This window comes from Alnus glutinosa, chromosome 2 (assembly GCF_958979055.1).
Source record: "Alnus glutinosa chromosome 2, dhAlnGlut1.1, whole genome shotgun sequence".
Taxonomy (NCBI): Eukaryota; Viridiplantae; Streptophyta; class Magnoliopsida; order Fagales; family Betulaceae; genus Alnus; species Alnus glutinosa.
The window spans coordinates 23,973,115-24,000,163 of record NC_084887.1 but is presented as its reverse complement, the minus strand read 5'-3'; the positions used below and the strand labels follow the sequence as shown (position 1 = coordinate 24,000,163).

Below are 27,049 nucleotides of genomic sequence, written 5' to 3'. Positions count from 1 at the left end.
GTGGCAGACATTGATGAAGTTGGGCAAGAGTTGGGTTACAGCTGGTATGCAATGCATATATGAACACATTCTAAAACACGGGGCTTATAGTTAGTAAATATGCATGACAAATTATGACATGTAAAATAATAGCTCGTGGTTGGAATATTTTACTTAACCGTTTGCTAATGTGTTCAACTTCCGTAGTCCGTAACCATTCTGTATTAAGTTATGATTACATATTAAAATTTAAACTTGTCACTGTCCTAAGATTATATTAGACTTTCAATTACCATTTTTCTCCCTAGAAAACTCATAACTTTTCATCATCAAAGTAGCTTGTCTGGATAAGGTCCAAATGAGATACCGACCAAGCCTTTCTATTACTAACCTCATTCAAATAGAGTCTAAATGAGATATTGACCGAGCTTCTTTGATGCTAACCTCGTCCGGACAGGGTCCGAACAAGATACTAACCAAGCTTCTCGAATTTCCACCTTGTCCGAACTTGGTTCAAACTAGCACTCTGACCAATTCTCTTGGGTCTCCCCTATAAAAACACCTCATCCAGGCGGGGTCCGAGTGAGATACTGACCAAGGTCTTTGTACCTTTTTTTATCAAATAACTAGTCCAGATGGGACTTGAAGGTTGTTCAAATGTTCATAGTGCAGAAGCTATTTTCCTTACAAAAAATCTAACACATCAAAAACTCATATTTTACACAATCCAACTCATTACAACTAAACATGCATGTAAAAATACCAACGTTTCACGTAACATTCCTCCATACTTGAGAAAATCCCTAGTTTTCTTATACTTTCAATAACAACAACACAAAAAATACTACAACTTATATCATAATTACTTAGCACACCACACAACAACACTTCAATGCCAATGACAACTATATAATATGCTAGCATACTACAATAAAGCTTTGATAGCTAGAGTTCAAAGAGGGTGTAGAGATTTCGTCTTGTAGCTCCTTCAAGAACCTCTCCTTTAAGTTCCCTCTCATTCTTATACTATAATTTAAGCCTTTCCTCTCACAAAACCGAGTCTCACAAGTTTATGGAGATGCAAAATGAGAGAGATGAATTTCTCTCAACTGAAGTGTCCTATTTATAACCAATTTTTTTTTTGCTATTGTTAAACTTCGTCCAGACATGCTATTTGGTTCATTTGGATGAGCCTGTGTCAAAGGCCACGTTGTTCCATCACTTTTGCAACACATGGATATCCTTTTTTCACTCGGGCGTGAATTCCACCTCGTTCGGATGAACCTCTATCAAATAGCTTTAAATGACCATCCGTCCATCAAATCTGCACGTGACTGGATCTAGTCGTTGATTCGGTCCTCGTTAGGATGAAATGTTTTTCTAGTACGGACATGACTCAATGGATTTGTGCTCCCCAATTTTACCCTAGACTCATTTGGACGAGACCTAGTTCTCGTTCGGATGGGGCTCATTAATCTAGAATATTTCTAATTCAGAAAGTCAAAGTCTTGAATCTCAATTGATTCGAGATCATCAGGTGAAACCGTGCTTTAAACTATTACGACTCATGTAGCATTTCTATTTTTATTATCGTTAGTGACTTTTAAATGCTCAAATTTCATATCTAAAATCTTGAGTGTTACAGTTGTAATACCTCGCCCTAAACTCAGATTAAGCACACCCTAATTAGTGCCTAAGTGTTTGTAATAGAATCAGAAGTCACAAATCCCAAAACGATGAGAAAATAAGATTTTAAACACTTAGGAGAAATTTGTTGCGAATAATGTCCGAATGGTCTGTAAACCGTCCTAAAAATGCCACTTCAATTTAGTCACTAGAGAATGTCCAAATAATGCCACAAAGGACGTAAAGTCATTTTAAGAAATTCGTATTGACGATGAGAAGACTGTCTTAAGAGTGATAGTCTGCATACAAATCAAGTAGGTCTAACACTTCATAGATGCAATTGAGGGTCTTTAAAAGCCCCCATTTCAAGTCTTAAAGCACCATTTGGTGTGTCCCCTAGCCACTAGAGAAAGAGAAAGAGAAGGAAGATGAGAAATGATGGATTTCTTGAGGATTTGAGCTCTAATACTATTGTGGGTAAGCCATAAGCCAATTTCCTTAGCCTATCTCAGTTTTTAATGATGTGTTTAGCTACTGTGATGTGTTGTTTTCCTTAGGTGTGTTTGTGCGTGTGTGTTAGAAGCTTTGAAGGTAAAGTTGAGTTTTTGTGATGAAAGGTTGTGACTTTAGGGTTAGAGAGTTTGAGTTTTGTAGATGAGATGTCGTATTTTGAGTTTCATATTGCTAAAGAGTAGATCTTTAACTTATAAATGTGTTGTTGTGTGGATTCATGAGACTTTGAGGTATTGATAGAAAAAGTTTTGGTTTCTATATGAAAGGTTAGATTTTTTTGTTAAAGCTTGAAACTTTAGTATTTGAACTTCGTTTTAGGGCCTGATTAGTGTCTATAAAAAAAGACTTTTTAAGCCTTAGAACCTATTAGATGGGTTAAAGGTAGGATTTTCTTTGTTTTATTTATTTATTTTTCGATTTAGGAGATTCTAATTTAAAGTTAGGATTTGATTTAAAAGTGTTACTAATGGTAGAATAACTTGTAGATGAGGGAGTCAACGAGTATCCTAACAACTACTTCTAGGATTTCGACGGACATGGTGAGTAAATTTTCACATGAACTTTTAAATTAAGATTTTCAAGCATTAATATTTTCAATAGTACGGTCTTGTAGATGAGATGTCATATTTTGAGTTTCATATTGCTAAAGAGTAGATCTTTAACTTATATATGTGTTGTTGTGTAGATTCATGAGACTTTGAGGTATTGATAGAAAAAGTTTCGGTTTCTATATGAAAGGTTAGATTTTTTGTTAAAGCTTGAAACTTTAGTATTTGAGCTTCGTTTTAGGGCCTGGTTAGTGTCTATAAAGAAAGCCTTTTTAAGCCTTAGAACCTGTTAGACTGGGTCAAATGTAGGATTTTCTTTGTTTTATTTATTTTTCTATTTAGGAGATTCTAATTAAAGTTAGAATTTGATCTAAAAGTGTTACTAATGGTAGAATAACTTGCAGATAAGAGAGTCAATGAGTATCCTAACAACTACTTCTAGGATTTCGACAGACATGGTGAGTAAATTTTCACATGAACTTTTAAACTAAGATTTTCAAACATTAATATTTTCAATAGTATGGTCACAGATTCACCTGATCAGGTATGTCATCAAAATAATATAGACCTGATCATAAAATGTGAATGAAACTATACAATAAGGGCTTAAAACAAGTTTCCATTGTAGTTGTAAAAAAACTATCTATAGGGATGTTTGGAACACCCCGCCCAAACACATGACAAATATTTTACAAATCACTTGTTTAAGCCCATAAAAATAATATGATATTTAAATTATGTGAATGCATGTTACTTTATATATATATATATATATATATATATATATATATATATATATATATATATATATATATATATATATATATATATATATATATATATATATATATATATATATATTATGCATTTTGTTTTGTAAAACGCATAAACAAGTTTTTAAGATGTTAAAATTGCCCGGTTTGAAAGCATGGTATATATATATATATTATGCATCTTGTTTTGTAAAACGCACAAACAAGTTTTTAAGATGTTAAAATTGCCAGGTTTGAAAGCATGGTAAATTAGGGTTTTCAAAATGTACACTTGTTTTTAAGGTTCCAATCATAACGATGGATCGTTCCTTTAGAACATCATAGTCAGCGAGTTAAAAGATAAGATCGGGCATTTTATTTCAGAATTCATTAGCATGATTTTCTGCATTAAACTCCTATATGTGTTGTCCCCGAGATTATGCCCTAATTGCTTTACAAATGCACTATTTTTCTCTAATGGTGTAATAACATAGAGAATACCCACTAGTTTACTCAAACCTCATAACGTTTCTATTTATTTCCAACTAAACGAGGCTTATTGCATGGGCTAGGTTCCGTTAACAATTGACTTCCTAAGTAGTAAACTTATGTAGTTACTTTTCTACATGAAAAACATATTTGTTTTAGAGTTTGGTAGGGTTACCCCAAGAGGGCGGTTTAGGGCTTCTCGCAAGGTTTGTGACATTGAAAGAAGGCTTGTAGATATATATATATATATATATATATATATATATATATATATATATATATATATATATATATATATATATAGTTGTACTTGAGATGGTATTGTATACTTTGTAATTATTTGTACTTGGGGGCTTTGACTTGTAATGATGATAGAAAATGACATAGGTATTTAAACTTTCAGTTTAAATCAATATTTCACTTTCCTCTGCATTTTATTTTGATATTGGTCATTATAGGCACTAGGTCTAGTTAATTACTAGTTAATTATATTGGAAGTGATATGAGTAACACTCTGAATTAATTATCTTAATTAATTAATTTTGAAGGTATTACATTGACACTTTGGGCTATTCCAATCGATAAAAATGCTCGTAACATAGTAGCACTTGTGAACCTATTACCTAGTAGGCAAATTTAAGGATGAAAAGAATGAGAAGTAAATAAGTCATCCAATGAATAGAAGGAGAATGAAAAGAATAGAAAGCATATAAAGATAAAATGGTGTTGAAAGTGGTTGAAGAAAATCTTCAACATTTGAATAATCAAGATTCTCGAAAACCTATAGAAGATGATCATAGAAATGTAGAAGTAACTTTAATTAAATATACTTGCACATGAAGGGAAATAGATTGCTATAAAAGATCTCCAAAAGAATTATCTTGAAATTATACCAAATGATTGACCTTCAATAATAACATAAGCATATAAAGGTCTTGCTTATTTCTTCAAGACTTCGAAGCTTATTGAAGAGTTAACAATGATGAATCATAATTTTAGAGATACTTATATGATTTTTCATTATGCAAAGGAAAAATTATGTGTGATAGAATTGGAGAGGACCGGCATAGCACTTCGATTCGGATGGCGGGGATTCATTCAAAGGAAACAATCAAAAAAGAAAAAGAAAGTGCAAGTTAAATCACAATTTATCTTAAAAGTTTAAGCCAATAAAAAGTGAAAATTTGAATAATTTAATTTATATTCTAACATTATTCCATGCACACCTCGAACTCTTGCCTAATACGTGATATACTTAATTGAAATGAGAAGTGAATAACAAAGACGGATCATAATAAAATCAGATATAATTAGGGTCTGTCTAGGTTTGTGATTTCAAAAAGTATGATTTAAAGATATCGATTTTTAAATGTATGATTTGAAAATTTGATTTTTTGTGATTTAGTTTAAAATCGTATTTTTTATTTACGAAATCGTAGTCTTAAACGCACCGTTAGTGAAAGTCAAATCAAGTAATGCACACAAAAATATAATACAATAAGGCTGTCCATTGACGAGGTAATAGGAATGAATCTTATAATAGAAATCCAAAATCAAGTCTTTGACGTCGCAATAACAAATTGAATTTGGCAATTTACAATGACAAATGGAATTTAGAAATAAGAAAGACATATCTTATTATTAAATACTTTATGTTATATATGCAGCATAAATAATGTTGGATTCAAACGAATAATTAATAAATTTGTTAATTTAAAATTCCCAGGACTATGATATAGATCTGGATAGCATTGGACCTTTGCATATTTTTCTATTTTCTTTTAAATAAATTAAAGTAGACTAGGCCAAGTCTAATATGATGAAAAAAGAAGAAGAGTCAAACCAGCCAAGAGAAAAAAACAAAAAAAAGGTTTTATTTTTGTCTTCGGGCCTCTTTTGTTGAGTGGTCAAAGCGGGAAGGAAGAAGATGATATTGAAGGAGGAAGAATACCGCCCACATTTTACCTACTCCACTTTCTATAAACAAACTATGACCAAATGCCAGCAAGTTTTTGCACGTTATTTTCCCCTTGATTGGCTGAGTTTCAACCTACCTCCCTTTGCATTTTTTTTGTTTTTTTTTTTTGTTTTCCTTACATTTTATTTATTTATTTATTTTTTTTACTTCTTTTTCCTGCCTTTTCGGGGCAGTTGCCAATAGAATTCATTTGCGTAATTTGTAAACGGATTTGGATGATGTCATGTAGATTTTTATACGTTTTAAATTTAATTTTAAAATTTTTATGAGGAGGAGAGACGAGAGACGGAGAGATTTTAAATTAAATTGTAAAAAATTATTTGTTTGTCATTACTTTTTTGTTTTGTTTTTTTTTTTTAGAAATTGTGTTCTGAAAACGAAGAAAAATTGTGTTTTCAAATTACAAGCAATGATGTGTTATTTTGAAAAAAACACAATTTTAAAAGTTAAACTATAATTTTGCTATTAATTATATTTTTAAAAATCACGTTTTCAAATAAAATATTTTAAAAATCACAAACCCTTAAGCCAACTTCTTTGTAAACAATGCAAACTCTCTCTCTATATATACGTCGCAGTGAAAATAAGTTCTTATTGTTATTATTATTAATTTTACAAATGTTAATTTAAAAATTAAATTTTAATATAACGTCATCTCATAATATATATATATATATTTATTATTATTTTGTTGACCATAATATCCTATAATATATATTGATATAGGATATATTTATATATCCTAATATATATATATTTATATATAGATATAATATTTTTTCCTTGGATTGATGTTAAACAAGTTCGTTCCATATTCCTCGTACAGAAAAGGGATACGGCATAATTTTAGAAGTCTTGATTCATGAATCATCTCTTCTCTGCCATATTCTAGTTCAACTCTCAATCATGAAACTTCGTCAGTCTCTGCCGTTGTAATCTCAATACCATTTCCGAAGAAGTGATCGCCGCCATGCCAGGCCGCCAAATCCCCCCATCCCAATCCCCATTCCCATCGCCTGCGCCCACTCCCTCCCCGACGACCCAATCCCTTTTGGTCGCTTCCTTCGCCATCTTCTCAATCCTGGTCATCCTCTACCGCAAGATTATCAGCCACAAGCGCACCAACTCCACTGCCACCGCCCCCTCCGACTCCTGCCCCCCACCTCACCGCTTCTCCTACTCCGCCCTCCGCCGCGCCACGCACTCGTTCTCGCAGCGCCTCGGCCAGGGCGGTTTCGGCCCTGTTTTCTCCGGCTCCCTCGACCGCACCCCGCCCGTGCCCATTGCCGTCAAGGCCATGGACTCCGGCTCCCTCCAGGGCGAGCGGGAGTTCCACAACGAGCTCTTCTTCGCCTCCAAGCTCCACTCCCCTCACCTCGTCCCCGTGCTCGGCTTCTCCTCCGACCGCAAACGGCGCCGTATGCTTCTCGTCTACGAACTCATGCACAACGGAAATCTCCAGGACGCGCTGCTCCGCGGCAAACGACCCCCCGAGCTCTTGGAATGGAAGAGGCGCTTCGCCGTCGCTCTCGATATCGCCAGAGGGCTCGAGTATCTGCATGGCCTGGACCCGCCGGTGATTCACAGCGATATCAAGCCTAGTAATATTCTCTTGGATCAGCACTTCTCGGCCAGGATTGGGGATTTCGGGCTTGCTAGGCTGAAACCAGAGAACCAGATTGCGTTAGAGGTTGAAGATGGCGGTGGGTTGGCCGCGAAGGAGGGCAGTGGTGGAGGTGGAGGTGCTGGTGGAGGTAGAGTCGTAGAGGATTGTGGATCAGTAGTTGAGGAGACCGAGAGCGTGACTATTACTTTTGAGGATTTCAATGGGGTTGTGGGTCGGTCATCGTCACCGGAGAGTGTCCATCCCGTGACGGCGGTATCGCCGAGCGTTTCGGAGGGGAATTTCGACAGGGGCAGCGTTGAGAGTGGGAACGAGCTGTTTGGTGTTGGTGGAGGAGGAAGGAGCGGGAAAGAGACAAAGAACTACGTGATGGAGTGGATTGGGACAGAGATAAACAAGGAGAGGCCGAAAAGCGACTGGGTTGGCGCTTCTTCGGGTAGTGGAGCAACTGGAAAGTCAGAGAAGAAGTTGAAGAAGAAGAACAAGAACAGGAGGCGATTGGAGTGGTGGATGACAATGGAGGAGGACAAGAGCTCCAAGAATTCTAAGGAGAAGCGGAGGCCGGCGAGAGAGTGGTGGAAGGAAGAGTATTGTGAAGAGCTAACTAGGAAGAAGAAAAACAAGAACAAAATGAAGCAAATGGGGTTTATTAGCGATGACAATTGCGATGAGTGGTGGCCGAGGGACGAGGATTTGTACAAGAAGAGAGGGAGAAGCCGGAGTCAGAGGAGTTGGGGTAGTATGGATCGGTGGTTGGATGGGCTCACCAGTGAGGTATGGAGAGCTCGCCGCAATAGCCATGATTATTCGTTTAGTGGGGAAATTGGCAAGAGTGGTGGTATTAGTAGTACTCCGAGTATGCGAGGAACCGTTTGTTATATTGCCCCTGAGTATGGTGTTGGTGAAAATATCTCTGAAAAGTGTGATGTATATAGCTATGGGGTCTTATTGCTGGTTCTGATCTCCGGGCGCCGCCCACTTCAGGTGTTGAATACGCCCATTTCGGACTTCCAACGCGCCAATCTCTTGTCTTGGGCACGTCAGCTTGCCCGCACCGGAAAGCTTCTTGATCTGGTTGATAAGTCTATTCAGTGTTTGGATCGCGAACAGGCTCTCCTTTGCATCACCGTTGCGTTGATTTGCTTGCAGAAGAGGCCTGCTCGCCGGCCATCCATGAAAGAGGTTGTTGGGATGCTTGCTGGCCAGTCAGAACCGCCCCAACTGCCGATTGAATTATCCCCCTCAACTCCATCACGCTTCCCTTACAAGTCACATAATACGATTCGGTGAGTTTTCTAGCGTTCGTCATAGATTTTCACGAACAGTTTCATGTATACTGCTATAGATTATTGGTTCTTCATTCTTTGTGGATGAGAGGTGGAGAAACAACATATTATGTTCACATTGAATTGGATTCCATTTTGGCCCTACCATTCGAAAAATTGTTGGGACTTTCTGTAACCATAGTTGAGGAGAAAATCAAAACACGGACCCTACTTCCCTTTTCTCTTTGCACTGAGTTTCAGAAATTCCGTGAAAAATTAGATTAGCTTTTTGAATAATATGTTCCATACTTCAGCGATGAGGCCATCTGAGTACTATTCATTGGAATTGAACGACCAGCTTGCCTTTAATCAGTTTGGAAATTTTGGCCAGGGTGGTTGTCCCCTCTTTGTCTGCTACTTTTTTGGAACTGACCGAGCTTTGTATTTGCGGAACTTTCTAGCTAGCTAGAAAGGAAAAAATATTCAAACTATTCATGGAATTTAGTGTTGTTACTAAAATAGTGGTAATATTTGTGCTTTTTTTTTTTTTTGTTAAATGCATGGGTTTTAAAAAGTGGCATAATTGATACCTGTATTTTACAAGTTTATCAATTTGATAATTCCAACCATCTATTGGTTGAAAACTTAACTAAATGTGGCTGAGGGGTTGGCTCTCCGCTCTCTGCATCTTGACGGTGGCTGGACTACTTTCTCACCTAGGGGTGGAGGGGTCCGACCACCCCCTATAAAAGTTTTCGAAATGGCTCGGGTCATTTTAAAAATCACTCTGGGAGTGGCCAAACCACCCTCCTACCACCCCCTCACCAGGGGGTGGTCCAGCTACCCTCGAAAAACACAAGTTAGGGGGTGGTCCAGCCACCCCGAAACGTCTTATTGGGGTGGCTGAACCACCTCTAGGTGAGTGAGTGGCTTTAGTCACCCTGAAAACTTCTTAAAGGGGTGATCAGACCACCTGCCGTGGCTAGGGGGTAGTCCACCCACCTCCCAAACCTTTCTTAGGGGTGTCCAGACCCCCCACCTCCAAGTAAGAGGGTGGTCCATCCACCCCCAAGTGGTGGAGATATATATATATATATATATATATATATATATATATATATATATATATATATATATATATATATATTTTTGTTAAGTTTCAAGCTGAAGTGGAATTGTGTACACGTGACAATACTTTATTAGTCATACATGGCTTTTTATACACTTGACAAAATTTCTGTTAAGTTTTCAGCTAGTAAATGGATAGAAGTATCAAATTGATAAACTTGTAAAGTATAAGTATCAATTTTGTCACTTTTATAACCCTGATCCTTTTTTTTTTTTTTTGATAAGTACCTGAAGTACCTTTTTGATAGACCTAAACCATAGGTACCAATTATGCATTTAACCATTATTTTTTGTGAGCTACAGAAATGGTGGTAATAAGACAACATAAGGCCAACATAATTTAATGATGCCTAATGATTTCAATATACACACTGCCAATTTGTCACAGGTTGTTCTGAAGCTATAAGATAGGGTGTCCCTTGTTTTTAAAATGATTGTTCAGTGCCCCTTCTTTGGCTATGTAGATATAAGAATTTAATCCATCCAACTTGGATGATTGTTTTCTTTCTAACGGAGTAAAAATGATGGGATGATGGATAAAGTCTTTCAGTCGCAGCTTTTTTTTCTGCAAACCTGTATTAAGGTTTTTTTAACCATTGAAGCACTGGTCACTGCAATTCTGTAAAACATAAACCAATGAAAGTGTTGAGATAAACTGGTGATGTGCTGGCCTTAGTTTATTGTGATTTTATAATCTAGGTTTTGGTGCTTGCTGGTCTTGTATTTCCATATGCAGTGGCTACTTGTCTTGGGTGGAATTGTGTGGACAAAACAGATGGGATATTCTTTGAATGGAAGAGTTCTATAAATGCATAACTAAAATCTGTGCTGTCAGTCTAATAAGAAGTTAAGCCCCTTCATAATATTTACTAGATTCTGAAGAGTAATTCTACAAGTCCTCGTGGTGTCCCTTTAATAATGAGGTGGCTTTTAAAATTACGATTTGATCAAAATTCAATAATGATCAATCACAAGTCCAACAGTGATTTTAAAAGTTATATCATTATTGGAGAGACATAAGAGGGACACAAGAAGGACTTCTAGCATTACTCGTTTCCGAATGTTCATGACCCGAGAGACATTTCTTGTTGGGTGTAAATGAAGTAAGTATTTATTCTATTAATTCATCAGCAATTTATGTACTTGTTTTCTCTCTCACAACCATTTCTTTAAATCACGATTTCTTGTGCAAGATGCACTTTGGTTTTACTTGTTCCTTTCTTATTACAATGTGTAACTTATCTTATTGGGTATCTCCTCATGGGCGGTCTGTATTTGATCCGTAGTTAAACTTCTATAACCTTGTGAGTTGTGATCCAGGAATTGGCCATTGCATGTGCTATCAGTTAGTGTAAAATAGTTTCCCTGGAAGATATTCTTTTTTTTTTTTTTTTTTTTTTTTTTTTTTTTTTTATAAATAACACACACATATATATATATATATATATATATATATATATATATATATATATATATATATATATATATATATATATATTGGTGTTTCAATCCAAATCTGTAACTTTGAGATGAGAATATTGTTTGTCTGGAATATATACAGAGATTGCAATGCTGCAATTTGATATTATTTCCCAATCAGAGCAATATTATAAATTCCAGGTAGGGAATTCTGGAGCCAAGTGGGAAGTGCTTTAGCTGGTCACCGTTTCGACTGCTACAATGTGAAGGAGGTAAATGAGTTTGGTTTCTCCTACATGTTCTGTGTCAACTTTTTTGTTACTACTTGCCCACAGAGACCCAAAATCACATGCACAGAGACAACTAGCACCTCTTTTTTCTCCGAGAATTTTTGTTAGTGTTTGTCGTGTTGGGGACCGGATGCTTACTGGGTAGCACCCGTTCTAATTTACTGCTGCATCTGGAAATTAATACTATAGTTTCATCTCTAATATGATGTGAATAGCTCTCAGTAAGTGGGAAAGATGAACAAAACTTATATATAAAAAAAAAAAAAAAGAAAAAGAAGAAAAAAAAAGTTGATCAGTACTAATGGAATTTTAAAATATTCACTTTTCTGTTATAGATAAACAGCTCTAAATCCTCTCAAATAAAGAAAAGTTGAAAGATTTGAAAGACAGGAGCTATGGTATTGGTTTTGCTGGTAAATGGCTTTGTAAACTTTGGTCCAAGAGTGATGATTGTTTTGAATTTAAATAGCTATTTGGGGGCCTATTTCTGGTGGAGAGTTTTTATGTACCTTTAAGAACTGAGAATCAGAGATAGAGGGATTGCTCTTTGAGATTGTCTGGTTATGAGTTTTAGATGCCTTTGGAAACATGTGGTCTCTGTACAAGAAATATGCGGAATCGTCCCCTTTACTTCTAAACATATTTCATGCGTAAGTTAAGTATTGATTGATTTTATAGCATAACAGAGAATACATAGGTTTTTGTTTTCCAAGTTGGCTTGGAGGCTCTTTCTTATATATCCCCTAACTTAGGACATATTTAGTTTAATTTTGGGGGAAAAGTATATTTACCCCTCAGTGTACACCTTTGTTGAAATATCTAATATGCCTCAGAAGGGAAAATACCTTGAATAAGATAAAAAATTTCAAGTTTTTTTTTTTTTTTTTTTTTTTTTTTTTTTTTTTTAAATCCAGATATATATATATATATATTTTTTTTTTTGGGGGGGGGAAGGGAGGTATTTTTTTTTTAATTAACTAATAAAGAAAAAGCTAGAGTTAGATTATGTTGGTTATGAGTTTTGTTAGAAAGATGCATGATTGGGAAGTGGGTGCCTTTGTTTCCTTCTTCTAGGTGTTGCACTCAACCATGGTGGCTAGAGATCGTGCATATAGGCTTTGATGGGTTTCTTCTAAGAAATGATTATTCAAGGTCAGGTCCTTCTTCAGCTTATTGGCTTGCTCTGATGGTAGACACTTTCCTTGGAAGATTGTGTGGCAGACTCAAGCTCCTTCGATAATTTTTTTTTTTTTTTTTTTGCGTAGTCGGCAGCCCTAAGTAAAATCCTTACTGTGGACAATCTCAGGAAGAGGCATATCATCATCATCATCGTAGATAGATGTTGCTTGTGCAAGCGAGATGAGGAATCTGTGGACCACCTTCTTCTTCACTGTGAATGGGCTTCCGCTCTGTGAAATAGAATATTTACTCGTTTTGGTATGTCTTGGGTTATGCTTAGAAGAGTTATCGACTTGTTTGCTTGTAGTAGAAGTTTGGAAGGCCGTGGAGTGCTGTGATATGGAAGATGGTGCCAATATGCATTTTGTGGTGTGTTTGGAAGGAAAGAAATCTTAAGTGTTTCGAGGATTTGAAGAGTTCTATCGAAGAAATTTTAACTTCGTTTTTTCATACGCTGTATTTTTGGACGGTGGCTTTTTTGTCCCCACTGTCGATTACCTTTGTTGATTTCCTTGTTCGTTTTTCTATTCTTAGTTAGGTGTTTCCTTATGGATATTCCCGGTATACTTAGGTGTGCCTTACGTTTTCAATAAAACTAAATTTATTTATAAAAAAAAAAATACTAATAGAAATAAGGTTTAGATATTATATGTGAAAAATTAATTAGTTTATTCATGTGTTAATACCGTTTTACAACTAAAGAGGAATACACAAAAGTATATCTCGCATTAACTCATGTTTCGGCAACCATCAGAAGGAATGCTAAGTCATATTCCATGCATGGAAATAAACTATATTTTGGCAACCCAAAACAGAGGAGGAAAAAAGCCATGCCATTTAAGATTGTTTTTCCATTTTCTTTGTTATTTTTCTTTTGAAACCGTATTCTAGTATCCTAAAATAAGACATTGACTAGTAGAGAGCTTCTTGTTGGCAAAACTCCATGCTAGTATATCTGTAATGGGCTTAGGAGGAAGAAAGTCATGCAGAAATAACGAATTATTGTTCTTGTTACTCGGAAGAGTTTCTTTGGCATTCTTTCTTTCTTTCTTGAACTTTAATAAAGTTTCGTTCTTAACATTTGGTATCATAGCATCGATCCTCGAAGCATGGTCCATTCCTGCAAATACTAAGGAATATGGACCAAGAGTTCTCGCAATTTATGGAACATTCGAAGAATCAGTGGCGAGAAATAGCTAAGTTTTTGTCGGCCCTCCATCTGAAATACGATCGACTCTCAGAAGACGTCCAATGCCTGGAAGTGAACAACATTGACACCGCACCACAAGCAGAATTCCCCGCCATGTCCATCTCGAAGGCAAAGCGCTCCGGTGGTTCAAGTGGATTTCTACTACCTTTCCCTTATTCAATTGGACTAAGTTCGCACAAGCTTTGGTATCTCGGTTTGGTCTAACCGAGTACGAGGATTATGTCGTTATCCAAGCTTCAACAAATGGCAAACGGGCAGTCTTCGGGATTACTAACGCAATTTCGTATGCCTAACTAATCAAGTTTTTGGGTTCAATGAGGCTTTTTTTGTGAGCTGTTTTGTTGAAAGTTTAGAAGAAAATATACGAATCAATGTGAAGATGTTTCACCCCAATATGTTATTATTTGCCATTGAATTAGGCCACTAGCTTGCACTAGGAGAAATTGATGACCAAAATGATTCAGCCAAAATCAACATTTCTCGAGCTTGCAGCGACACCCATGAGAAATCTCCTAGTCGCGCCACCGTCTGCAGAGAACCTACCACTAGTCAAACGATTCACTCCCACTGAAGCCGATGAGTGTCCTCACAAGCAGTTTTCCTACAACTGTGATGAGCGTTGGGTCGCAGGGCATCAATGCAAACAAAAATCTCAATATCTCATTAAAGGAGACGACATGGATGAAGGGACGGGGAGACATATATTCCATTAGAAGCAGAGCTCCTTGACAACTTTCTAATTTTCCAACCTAGTGGACAAGGTTGATCTTAAGGGGTGTGGGAATGTTAAGCTCTGTTTTGGCAACCATGGGCATGGGAATAAGCTCTATTTTGGCAATCCAAAACAGAGGAGGAAAAGAGTCATGTCATTTATGACTCTGTTTTTTCATTTTCTTTTAAAACTATATATATTCTAGTATCCTAGAATAGAACATCGACTAGCAAAGAGTTTCCTTATGTAATGGGCTTCGAAGGAAGAAAATCATGCAAAAATAATTCTCCAAACTTTGTAAGTCAAAAAGTTACTTTTTTCTCAGTCAAAAAGTTTTTACTATTTTTTTTTTCTCTAAGAAAAAAGTGTTCTTTTCAAAAGGTTAATTAGCTCCGTGTGTGGTTTTTGACCAGAAACGATGAAACAAGGTACTAATTAAGGACTCGTACCAAGCTTGTTTAGAAAATTAGAGGAGGTTGATATGAAGAAGCTTTAGAAATTAAACTGTTTATTAAAGTCTCTTGCCTTGCAATTTCTTTATACTAATTAAAAAGAGATAAACAAAGACTTCATTTGTAATAATAATAAAAAAATGTAATTAAACAAAGACTTCATTTGTAATAAATGGACAAGATAAAGAAATGAATTTTGATCAATAAAAAACGTGCATGTTTCAATTTCTCACAATTTTGTATGCTTCGCATTGGCTACCACGAAACAAATTTCTATCTCTTTGTTGGTCTGAAGGCACATAACTCTAATGATATTTTATTATGATTTTTTTCTTTTTCTTTTTCAAATGTTATATATATATATATATATCTATATCAACTAAAGCAAAGGTCATTTTCAGATGACTATAAATCATTTATCTTTTCGTTATTTGACTGATCAGAACGGTTGTTGTTTTCAAATGATATATAATCAACAACAATTATCCTACATAGTTTTTCAACTAATTTTCTAACATGGTTTTTTCAACTAATGTTCCGTTTGTTTCGACGTAAAATGATTTTCGTCGTAAAATATTTTCGGCGAAATCATTTTTAGAAAAAATAATTTTCTCGAAAATATTTTTCGACGTTTGGTTCGCACGAAAAAATTACGAAATGTGAAAATCAAAGTCTGGCAACTGTTGCCGGAATTTGGAAACGTCTGGTCGCCGTTGCCGAATTCCGACAAGCAGGTTTGCCCTGAAATGGCCTGGATCCGGCTAGATCTCGGCCATTTTAGCCAGATTCGGCCGACTTCTGACAATGGCCAGATTACGGCCAGATTTTGGCCGGAATTTGGTCTGCCGATTCCTGCGACGGTGACCGTATGTCACCGAATTCCCGTGCCGACAAAATTTCGGTGGCCGGATGTTGTCAGATTCCTGCACCAGCTGGATTCCGACGATTGACTATTGCGGATTTCCGCAATTGGATATCTAACATGCTTGTAAGGAGGAATAGTTTAATTTCGGAAAACGATTTACGGTTTTAAAAGCCGTAAATCGTTTTTCAAAATTTAAAGAAGCTTTTATGGTCAAACTGAAAATAATTTTCGTTGACCATTATTTTTGTTCCTACCAAACATCGTAAAATGCCGAAATTATTTTACAGAAATCATTTTACCCCGAAACAAACGGAGCATATATAAATCGCATCCTATTTTCAAATGAGAAATGATAGAGATCCTTTTAAGTTCTTTCTGGAGTCTTTTTGTGCTAACAACCAATATGCCAATCATCTGTACGTACGTACCATCCATCCAAGTTTTAAAGATATGCACGTGATTTAAACCAAAAAATGATGAAAATAGAAGATGAAAATGACAGTCATCAACTCAATCCATGTTGCAAGTGATGACAAAAACAATGTGATGGGGAAAAGTTTGATAGAGTTCCACGTAGGAACAAGAGAACCACAGTACCACGACGCCTTCCACGGACCGAGCTGTTCACGAACCATGGCCGCGCGCGCGGGCTGTTCCTTCAGTCGCGTTCCACGGACCAAACCTGCAGCCAAGACCCACTGCAACCCGCATCCCAGATGCCCCGCCACCCACCGTGCCGCCCTTGTCATGAGCCTCTGATGATCTCTTCGATCGACGCTAGCTGCCACCGAATTCGTTAGCACCGACAAGCCCTCTCTCACACAAACTCAGTTCAAGTGTGGCCAAAAAAGAAAAGGCAAAAAGAGAAAGACGTTTTGTCTTCGATCTTTGGTTCGCCCCCATTCCCCCAAAAATATGGGCCCTAGCTCATTTGCTAAGCCCATGTGTCAAAATGTTTGTACGAACCTTGAGAACAAGGCCATTTTTAAGAAAAATGAATGATAGAGTTCCACGTAAGACCAATAGGCCACGTTAGCCTAACTCCCGTTATATGTCCTTGGAAGTTACAGTTGTTATAGTAGCAGATAAGGCGCAGGGAGTGAATTTTGTACAACTTTCTTTTACATAATTTTCATACCATTAAGATATATTGGTAAGACTTATGCATGTATGAAAGTTAAGTAAAACGATTGTAAGAGAATGTGTTAAAAGTTTTGTAACCCAAATTTTGATCCCCGATTAAGGCCGATATCTAAAACCCAACAAGAAAGGATTAATAGAATTGAAATACAAAAATAACCTTGAAACTTAAATACAAAGTCAAATATTTAAGGACTAAGCAAAATGCTCGTAGAAAAATAAGAAAGATATTATTCAAAAAATGATCTTCAAATCTTATGTTCAACTCCTACCATTCTTGTGGAGGTGACGACTACTCTACTGATAATTCTTAGGCAGAAAAGACACTAAATTACAGTATTGTATTAATTCGAATCAAATTGCCAAAAGGGAGCCGATGGCTATTTTCAAGTTGACATAACTATGACATATCTAACAGAAATGACACCTTTCTTAATTAAAGACTCAACAACCACTACTAAAAAAACCACAATTGGCCGCATGTCTACAGTAGAGGTCACTGTAGACACGCGTCCAACTAGCCACGTGTCTTTATGACAACATGGCTAGTAGTATACACGTCCCAATTGGCCGCGTGTATTACCTACACGCGGCCAATTAGACACGTTTATTAAATACACGCGTCTAGATGGATGCGTGTATTTAATACACGTGTCCATATGGACACGTGTATTATTACACGTGTCTATATAGACGCATGTATTAATCCACGTGTCCAATTGGACGCGTGTAAAAATACACGCGTCTAATTGGACACGTGTATTTCATACACGCATTAGGATAGACACGTGTAATAATATACGTGTCCAATTGGACGCGTGTATTTCACACGTGTCCATATAGACGCGCTTATGAAATGCACGTGTCCATATTTTGCCACGTGTACGTTCTTAACACGAAAGGAAGAAATGACTCAAAAGAGCATGCCAAATGTCAGGTGAAGGTTGCAGATTTTGATCTTGAAGAGTGGCTAGAAAGGCCTTCTGCCCACGATCAAGGATGTGGAGACCATCCTTGCATCTACTGGTTCCCAACACCACTCCCGTGCAAAGATCCTGTATAGTAAAACTAGAATCAATGTAAGTGATGGAACAATTGTTATCAGCGGTTAGTTTGCTGATGGAAATAAGATTTTTTTTTTTGGTAATGGAGTGAACAACAAGAACATCAAACAAAGAGATAGAACCAGAGGAAGTGAAGTGAGAGAGAGGACCCGTATATGTGGCAGGAAGAGAAAAGAGTTGTTGGAATGGTATTAAAGTTTAAGGGATTGACGACAGAAGATGAAGTATTTCCTTGTTCCATCTTTGAATAGAGGAAGAAATGTGCTTATACGAAGGAGTATGTTAAAGTATTAAATAAATGATTAAATGATTAAAATTTACCTCTTCCTATTAGCATAAGTTTTTGGGATAAGTGATGAATTAACATGATATCAGAGTTAAAGGTCTTAAGTTCGAACATTTGTTACTTTTGTTTACCTCCTATTTCAATTAAATATTTCACGTGTTGAACATCATCTTTTAAAAGAGAGTTTGAGCTATTATACGAGTATTAAGTCTAGCTATTAGATGAAATTGACCTCAGATCTCTAGAGCCGGCCCTAGAGAGCAAAAGAAGACTAAGTGGGAGGTTCCACGCTTCTCTCCCCGGGTGGTGTTTCCCTCCTCGCCCTTCTAGGGTGGGGGAGGTTTTTTGCTCCTCACTGGCTAGAGTCAGTGGAGTTTTTGGTGTCCTTCAGCCATTAGGGCTTTCGAGTTTTTGTTCTCCTGGGTTAGATTCGGTAGTGGTTGATGTTCCCTGGCAGAAGACTTCACAGGATTTGGGTTGGGGAGCGACTTTCTGATGTGTTTTCCGGTGGAGTTTCTGACCTGATTTTTCTTTGTTTTGGTTTCTTTCTTTGGAGTCAGATTTGCTCACTTTAGCTGGTTTTTCCAAGACACGCGCCTCTCCATGGTAGTCACCGGTTTCTTCCGATCCAGCAGCCTCCAGCCACGGTTGTGACAGTTCTTCAAGCTCGGCGCGTGGCCTACACGCGCCAAGGAGGTCACTCCTTGGACCGATGCGTATGGGTCACGGCTTGTCCTCCAGGGTGCGGTTGGGGGTTTTTCAGTGGATTCGAGGTCTTTCGGCGGATTTCTGCTACAGAGGAGGTCTTTGGTGGCAGCGCGTGTAGTACATGCACCGTTGCCGGCGACGGTGCCACCTGACGCCGGTCTTGGTTTTGGTTTCTGTTTAGGGTTTTTTATGTTGTTTTTTCTTTCCTTTTTCTTTTCTTTTCTTTTCATAGTCTGCCTCTGTGATGCTTAAATGTTATTGGACTATTTGTTGGCTTAGGTGTTAGATTTGCCCTCTTTTATTTATTGATTGTGCTTAAATCTAAAAAGTGGCTCAGTACTGTCCCTGTAACGGTTATGTATTGCTTTGGTTGTTGTTCAAGTCAGATTTATCTGGCTTAGGGTGTAGGGGTCTTGTATCTTCTGTTTTTGTCCTTGTCCTGAGGCTTTCTTAAGTAACATATGATAGCACATGCTATTTGTTAAAAAAAAGAAGAGAGAGTTTGAACTCACACGTGAATGAGAGTGTTAGCGTATTGATTAAATAATTAAATTTACCTCTTCCTATCAACTTAAGCTTTTGGGATAAGTGATAAAATAACAGGGTGGCAAACGAGATTGGATGGCGTATTTGGGTTGGTTCTGGTTCTGGTTTTGAATTGTTCTCATCAGATGGAAATTAAAAAAAGAGAGATAGTTTGGTGCTTTTGGGTTGATTTTGGCAGTGCTTTGTTTTGGGTTCTTCGTTTTGGTATTTGTCACTGGACAAAAAAACATAAAACTTGACTCAATGGGTTGCTGGCTCAGTGTTGTATCTGAATTCATGTTTGTTTGAAAGATGGTTTTGCTTGTGGGTGTTCTTTGTTCCGTATGAACAAAGGCTGAATGTGCGTATGATTGGTGTTATGTTGTACTGGTCTGAACGATTGGCTATATAGCTTGTATTGGGGTGTTTTAGATGATGTTGGATGCTGTATTTGGGTGAAAGACAAAGGATGTAGCTTGACCAGTTAAGGTTGTAATCGAGCCGAGTTGAGCTGAGTATTAATATTTAAGTCCATTCGTTTAATTTTTTTTTTTTTTTTTTTTTTTTTTTTTCTAATACGAGCTGAGCTTGAACTTATCACCGAACAAAATAATTTGTTCAAATTCTGTTCATTTATTTTTTGAATGAGCTCGAACTTGTTCATGAACTACTCAATTAATTTAGTCATTCTATATATAAATTTAATGTCATGTTTATTTAAAGTTTTTTTTTTTTAAATAATACTGATTATTAGTTGTTTAATTATGGTTAGTATTTATTGTTTGAGTAATTACAGAAATTAACTCAAATATTAAATAATCTAATCTTAATTTTATATGTTTATCGATCTTACACACACACAAATATCTATATATGTATGTATCTATGTATATATGTATGTATGTATGTATGAATGTATGTACATACACATAAACTCACTCATACACACACAAAGACATATATATATCTATATCCAAATTCACAATTACAATAATTTAACTTATATCTATTACATTATGAAAAAATTATTTTTTTAATACTTGACATGTTCTCATTACAAAGTTAATGAAGTTATATAAGCTTATACGAGCCTAAATTTTTTGTTTAAGTTCTGTTCATTTAGTAAATGAATCGAGTCTAAATTGAGCTAATCCGAGCCGAGTCGGAGTCTATTGGCTAGCGGTTCTGTTCGTTTACAACCCTAAGCTTGAGTGTTTGACAAAAGGTTACATGGAAGTAGTGGGCAGAGAAAAAAAAAAGGGCTTTGGTCATTTTTGAGAGCTTTGATACCATGAAAAGGTTTTGAAACCTTAGTTGAAAGACAGACAAGCAGCCATTAAGCAGATTTGGCTTTGTCTAAGGCAAGTCCATGATTTTAGGTGATCTCGATCGGTATTGTCCAAGATTCTATCCTTTACAGTAATCATGAACAATCTAGTCATGAAGCATGACCTTGTTATCATTAAAATTGCAATGGTTCTTATCCAAGGTATCCCATAGTTTGGCCGCTGGCCTTTCCCTATGGTGTTGTTAAAATTACAGCCATCTAGCGAAGCATGACCCAGGATCAGATCTTGAGGGATTTTTTGCTGTTTGGGGATTAGAGCAAATCTGGAAGACTGGCCAGCTCATTGCATTTTTTTTTCTTTTTCTTTTTTTTTTTTGGTGCAAAGGGAACATTATTCAAGTTCTCCTAGTTTTGCTCCTATTTGTCTATGAAGGCTAAAGATTCCTTGAAGTCACAATTGGCATAAAGGATGAGGTGAGACGTGACCTCACCGTCCACCTAATTAAAGGCTTTGTGGGGGCTGTTCCTACTTACAAATTAATATTTTAAACCCACCTATTATAATTTGCATCCAATCTACAACATCTCCCATTATTATTTGAGAACAGTCTAACTCGTCATGAATATTGCCAAACTTTTAAGATCTACATATCTGGTTGCATATCTTTTTGAGGTGTTATCCGAACACCGTGCTAGTGCCTTCTACTGGTGGCTTTGATCTGACCTCTATATGTGTTCTCTTTGCTGTTATGGGGGGTTTGAGAAGGGTCGGTGAATCTTTCGAGGTTTGTGTCTCTTGGCCGTGCTGTCTGCTGTCTCTAGTATTCTACCTCATACCGCCTTAATTAGCGGCCTTTTTTCTAGGTGCCTATGCCTTCTCGCTTTTATAGTTTCTGGCTAAACGTACAATATGAATTGAATACAAACCTTAAATTAATCTTGTGTAAAAGCAATTTAGTTTAGTTTAATTATGGTTCCGCACTAAAAATTGGGAAAATAATGTGCTCAATCTTTCACAATATGCATATATGGGATAGGTACTGGACCACTGGTCGGTCTAAAATTAAGGAGGAAATTAAATAAAGCTGCGACACCACCAAATTAAGTATCAAAGGAAGATCTCCAGGAAGATAGCATGGGATGAGCTTTTATCTTAATTATGACTCTTTTATGAGTTGGACGAGGACTTCTTTTAATAAGAAGAGAGAATGGAAGCAGAGAGAAGAAGAATATGGTAATTACAAAGCAAACATTGAAGTATAGGCATTATTGTTTAAAATATGTGCGCCGCTTTAGAAAAAAACCTGGGCCAATGTGCATGTGCCATAATAGTCAAAGAGTCTAAGCTAAGAATAGTGATGTGCGTCGCTCTTACCAAGTAAATTTTTCCTCATATGCATTGAAGTTGAGGACTATTTTAATTTAAAGGGAGTTAAGCATTCGCTTTGTTAATCGAAAAACAATTAAAAATGTGACATAATTGAGGCCACGTGAGCCATTCAAGCAATATATTAATAATTAATTAGTTGTTCTATTTCTTTACTTCATCATGATCATTATGTTCTTAATTAATTATTCTGTTCCCACTAATTACGCTTATGCTCTATAAACTAATTACGCTTATTTGTATTTTAAAATTTAAATACAAATAAAATACATTCGCTAGCTACTAGATCCCAGTTGATTTTATTGGATTATATGATATATTTTGCTTGCTACAAAATAGGGTGATGAGGATGATCTGATCATCAACCGACATATTAGGAAGTATCAATTTACATCACTCGTTTGGGATTCTGTTGGTTTTGATTTGGTAGGGTGAACATATACTTGAGGGAATCTGATTCATCTGAAGGCTAATTAATTAAGGACAACTTGAGATACTTGTTGATAATAAATATATGTAAGGGGTTGATTGAATAATTATGGCTCTTAGTGATAAGGCCAAGCTTGGATTTTAATTACTGACAGCACCATGCATCTTTCCACTAGTGAATTCCTCCAGCAATTTTTCACAGTGCGTGAGCCATTCCAACAATATATCGAAAAATCTTGGCAATTTCCAGTGATATTTCTATTAGCTAGTGTCATTTATTGGTCAGAGCATGCTTGCGACATTTGGTTAGCTCTTAAAGAGTGATTCTCTCAAGTGAAAGTTCGTCGCATATTAATTTCAATTAGAGCAAGATATATTCTAGTCACCACATATATATTATATTTTACAAATCTGAAGGGAGTTCTGGAATGAACTATCAGTACTTCAGTCCAGCCTATCTTGCACATGGGGCATGCTAAAGGAGGTTGTGAAGCTACGACAATATCAACAGCCTCAATAATGATTCATATGCCACTGTTTGTAGACATGTCCTCTTAATGGAACCTTTGCATTGCCTCCAGTCAATTGTGCCTATGCATTGTTCCTCTAGGAGGAACGACAACATAGCATTACAACCCCACCAGCCGTTGAGGATATTGTCTTAATTTGCTGTAAAAGGCAATCTACCACCACGGAAGGATAGTCGATCTGGTAGTCAGAAAAAAGAACGATCGAAATGCACTCATTGCGGTCATGAAGGTCATACTACCGAGTGTTGTTACCATCTTCACGGATTTCCTCCTCGCTATCGCAAGTTTGACTCTAGTTCGGACTCTAGTCCTATGCCCCGTGCTCGATCACCAGGTTTCCACTACCAGTAATAATATTCCTTTCAATTTACACTTGATCAATGCCTACAACTCCTTGTTATTTTATATAATATCAATCCACAACAATCCATGGTCCACCAAGTGAGTAGTACAAAATCATTTCTATTAGGTGCATCTTTTGTCCTATCTAAAAATACCTTCTGGATTCTTGACACTAGTGTTAGTATTGACCATATGCTTTGTTCTCCCATTGCCTTGACTCAATCATCTACTTAATCCTATTTATCACAGCAGGACTAGACATATTGCAATTAAAGAAGGTGAAGTAGAGCTGAAATTTTGTAGGTTAGAGGAGCAAATAGTTGATTTTTTCACCAAAGCCTTGCCAAAGAGCAACTCAGAGAAGCATTAAGAGTTCAAGAACAACACATTAAGGAGGAGAATGTTCAAAAAAAGAAAGAAAAAAAGAAAGAAAGAAGATAGAATTTCAGTTCCTATATATCTCTCTTCCTCTCTTGTTTTATGCCTTTTCTTTTTGAGGTAACCGAACCTCTTTTTTAGTGGTTTAGGGATCGATAGTAAAACTTATAATGGTCGTCCCTAAGAGGTAGTTCAATTGGTTGGAGACCACACCTCATGAAGTTGAGGTCACTAGTTCGAATCCTCCTCTCCCCTCTTGTGTGGACATGTCAAAAAAATAAAAAAAAACCTCTAATGGTCAAAGGAAAATTCGACCACCTATATATTAAAACCGTTCAATTTTTTTTTGAACCCATTAAAAAAAAAAAAAAAAAAACTCTATTGCCACTATGCAATACCCTTCATATTTGCACGGAATATCCCAATCCCATCCTACATAACTATTACTAGGTATATAGCGGCCTGAATTCTGCATGTGTGAGCCACGCCTAATCACCATCATTATACGCTAACGAAGGACTAATGATTCTAACAAACTCTCTGACCAGCAATAGGCGACGATATGAACATGGGATCGTGTGATAATTAATCTCAAGAAAGGACCCACGAAAAGGCAGCCACCGAAGGAACAGTTCCCGCACGTGCCGGAGTGAGGTTTTTAACTCTAATCAATATATATAGTAACAGACCCATTAATTAGTTTAAAAACTACATGAATAGTAATTAATTCCCATAATTAACCATTGTCATAATTGACCCATTAGGATAAGATGGGAAAGAGAGGGAACAAAAGAAAGAAAAAAAGAAAAGAAAGATAGAAAGAAAGTAGGTGGAGGTTTCCCTTGTAGAAAAGGCACAGTGCCCACAAGCGTCACGTTTGGATATGAAATTACTATTCTTTTGTACAAAGGGCCAGTTCATACCTCTGTGTCAATAGATTACGAAGAATCTTGGAATATCAGGCCCATGGAAGATTTCACACCCTAACTAACGTATCTCCTTCTTTTGCCTCTATCGCCGGCCACCTTGAGAGTAGAGCTTTGAGAACTTGAATATATTTTTCAACAATGATTTCTTTACACCAAAGCCATATATTAGCTGGGTGTTGCAGATATAATCCAATTATACGCACCATGAACTGATCAGGATCCCGCAAGATCTGATATTCTTGCCTGCCTCATGTTTCAATGGATGACACTGTACTTATAAACTACAAGGGATCAAGTGGCCGGCAGCCAAAATCATCGGATGATAACGATAAGAAGATGATGCATCGGGAGATGGAGCGGAAAAGAAGGAAGGAGATGGCCACACTACATGCCTCACTCAGGTCTCTTCTCCCTCTTGAGTTCATCAAGGTGATCGACCCCTTTTTTCTTCCTCTTTTAATTTAGTGCTTTCTCCTTATTAATTATTCTTACAATCTTGTGAAGAAATTAGTACGTACCCAGAACCCGTTAATTCTTCACGGATGTTTGTGGGTATGGCTAGGTTGATTTAATTAGGGTAAGGGTTTTCTTCTTCTTTAGTTAGGGTAAGGGTTTGGAACGACAAATGGCTTTTTAGAGTTATTTATATTTATGGCGTTTCAGGGCAAGCGTTCAATGTCAGACCACATGAACGAGGCTGTGAATTATATAAGCCAGCAACAGAATAAGATCAAGGAATTGGGTGCAAAGAGGGATGAGCTAAAGAAGACCAATTCGATTGCTCTTGACCCAGCTGAGAGTGGAACCTCCAGTACTGTCTGTCCAACAACGTTTGTTATGGTCCGCCCATGTTCGGGGGGTGTTGAGATTATGGTTAATAGTAGCTTCGCAGAGGAAGGATTGCCTCTATCAAGTGTTCTCCAAGCACTACTTGAGGAAGGGCTTGTTGTTGATAGATGTCTTTGTACAAAAGTGAATGAACGGTTAATATACACCGTCCAATCTCAGGTACTATCACTCAATCCAACCATCACTAGGTTATTAGCCCTTTAGGGTTTTTGTTTTTATTATTATTATTTTTGTGTTTTGAAGTTTTTATTTTATATATCTCACAGGTAAGTGACATGAAAAGTACTATAGATCTACCTGGGCTGCAACAAAAGCTTACCAAAGCGATTCCATTGTCAAAGAAGATTCCCAACTAACAATTTGTGTGTTCACTTATAAGGTTTTCTGACATTCCACTCTCGGGTTAATTCAAACTTTGCTTGAATGCGAAAATAGTTAATTTCTCTACTATAACATCTTCAGAAAATATTAGTGGCTTATCTGTTTGGGTACTCTTTTGCAGCAAATTATTTCTCTTATCACATGAGCTAGCTAGAGGAGTTTACTGCGTTTTTTTTTCCCATGCTGTAATCCTTCTTTTTGTGGTATAACCAGTGATCAAATGAATTAACAAGTTGATTATCACTCCATATATTGCGTATAGATAACAATATATGGAGTGATAATCAACTTGTTGATTCATTAGATCACTGGTTATATGCAGTTCAATGGCGAGGTATTTGTTTAAAAATAATCAAAATGTAAGAAATAAAAACGACATAATAGTAATCATTTGGGTTAAACAATTTTCTGGTGTGTATGCATGCATGAAACATCCATTTCTGTTTATATATCAAAACCTAGGTCTTGAACACATCAAACTTGGTGAGTTATCCTATTCTCATGACTTTTATGGTTACTGTATATGATCCAGTATATCATGACATGATTGAGATTTAGCTGTCTAGATCCTGGCCGGTTAAGGCATGGCCTTAAGTTGATGATCATTGTAGAGCGGATAAGCATAATGCTAAGTTGCCTCAGGCTCATGGGATTCTTCATATGGCCAATACAAAGAATGACGTATAGGAGTTGGGAGGATATTGCACGTGATCATGATAAATTTGTCTTTTTCTTGAGTTAATATAGCAAGGCATTGAAAGTCTTAATTTCGTTGCTAAACTGA

At 36.7% G+C, this 27,049-nt stretch overlaps 2 protein-coding genes across 2 annotated transcripts; both read left to right on the top strand.

The window, feature by feature from the left end:
- Nucleotides 1–6,683: 6,683 nt before the first annotated feature.
- LOC133861836 (receptor-like serine/threonine-protein kinase At4g25390) lies at nt 6,684–12,818 on the top strand. Its single transcript, XM_062297650.1, has 3 exons — nt 6,684–8,795; nt 11,503–11,593; nt 12,686–12,818. The coding sequence occupies exons 1-2, from the start codon at nt 6,856–6,858 to the stop codon at nt 11,513–11,515; spliced, it is 1,953 nt and encodes a 650-aa protein (XP_062153634.1). The 5' UTR covers nt 6,684–6,855; the 3' UTR covers nt 11,516–11,593; nt 12,686–12,818.
- A 12,172-nt stretch (nt 12,819–24,990) lies between these two features.
- Nucleotides 24,991–26,378, top strand: LOC133861393 (transcription factor bHLH36). The gene is made up of 3 exons (XM_062297179.1): nt 24,991–25,464; nt 25,699–26,043; nt 26,151–26,378. The coding sequence occupies exons 1-3, from the start codon at nt 25,294–25,296 to the stop codon at nt 26,238–26,240; spliced, it is 606 nt and encodes a 201-aa protein (XP_062153163.1). The 5' UTR covers nt 24,991–25,293; the 3' UTR covers nt 26,241–26,378.
- Nucleotides 26,379–27,049: the final 671 nt, after the last annotated feature.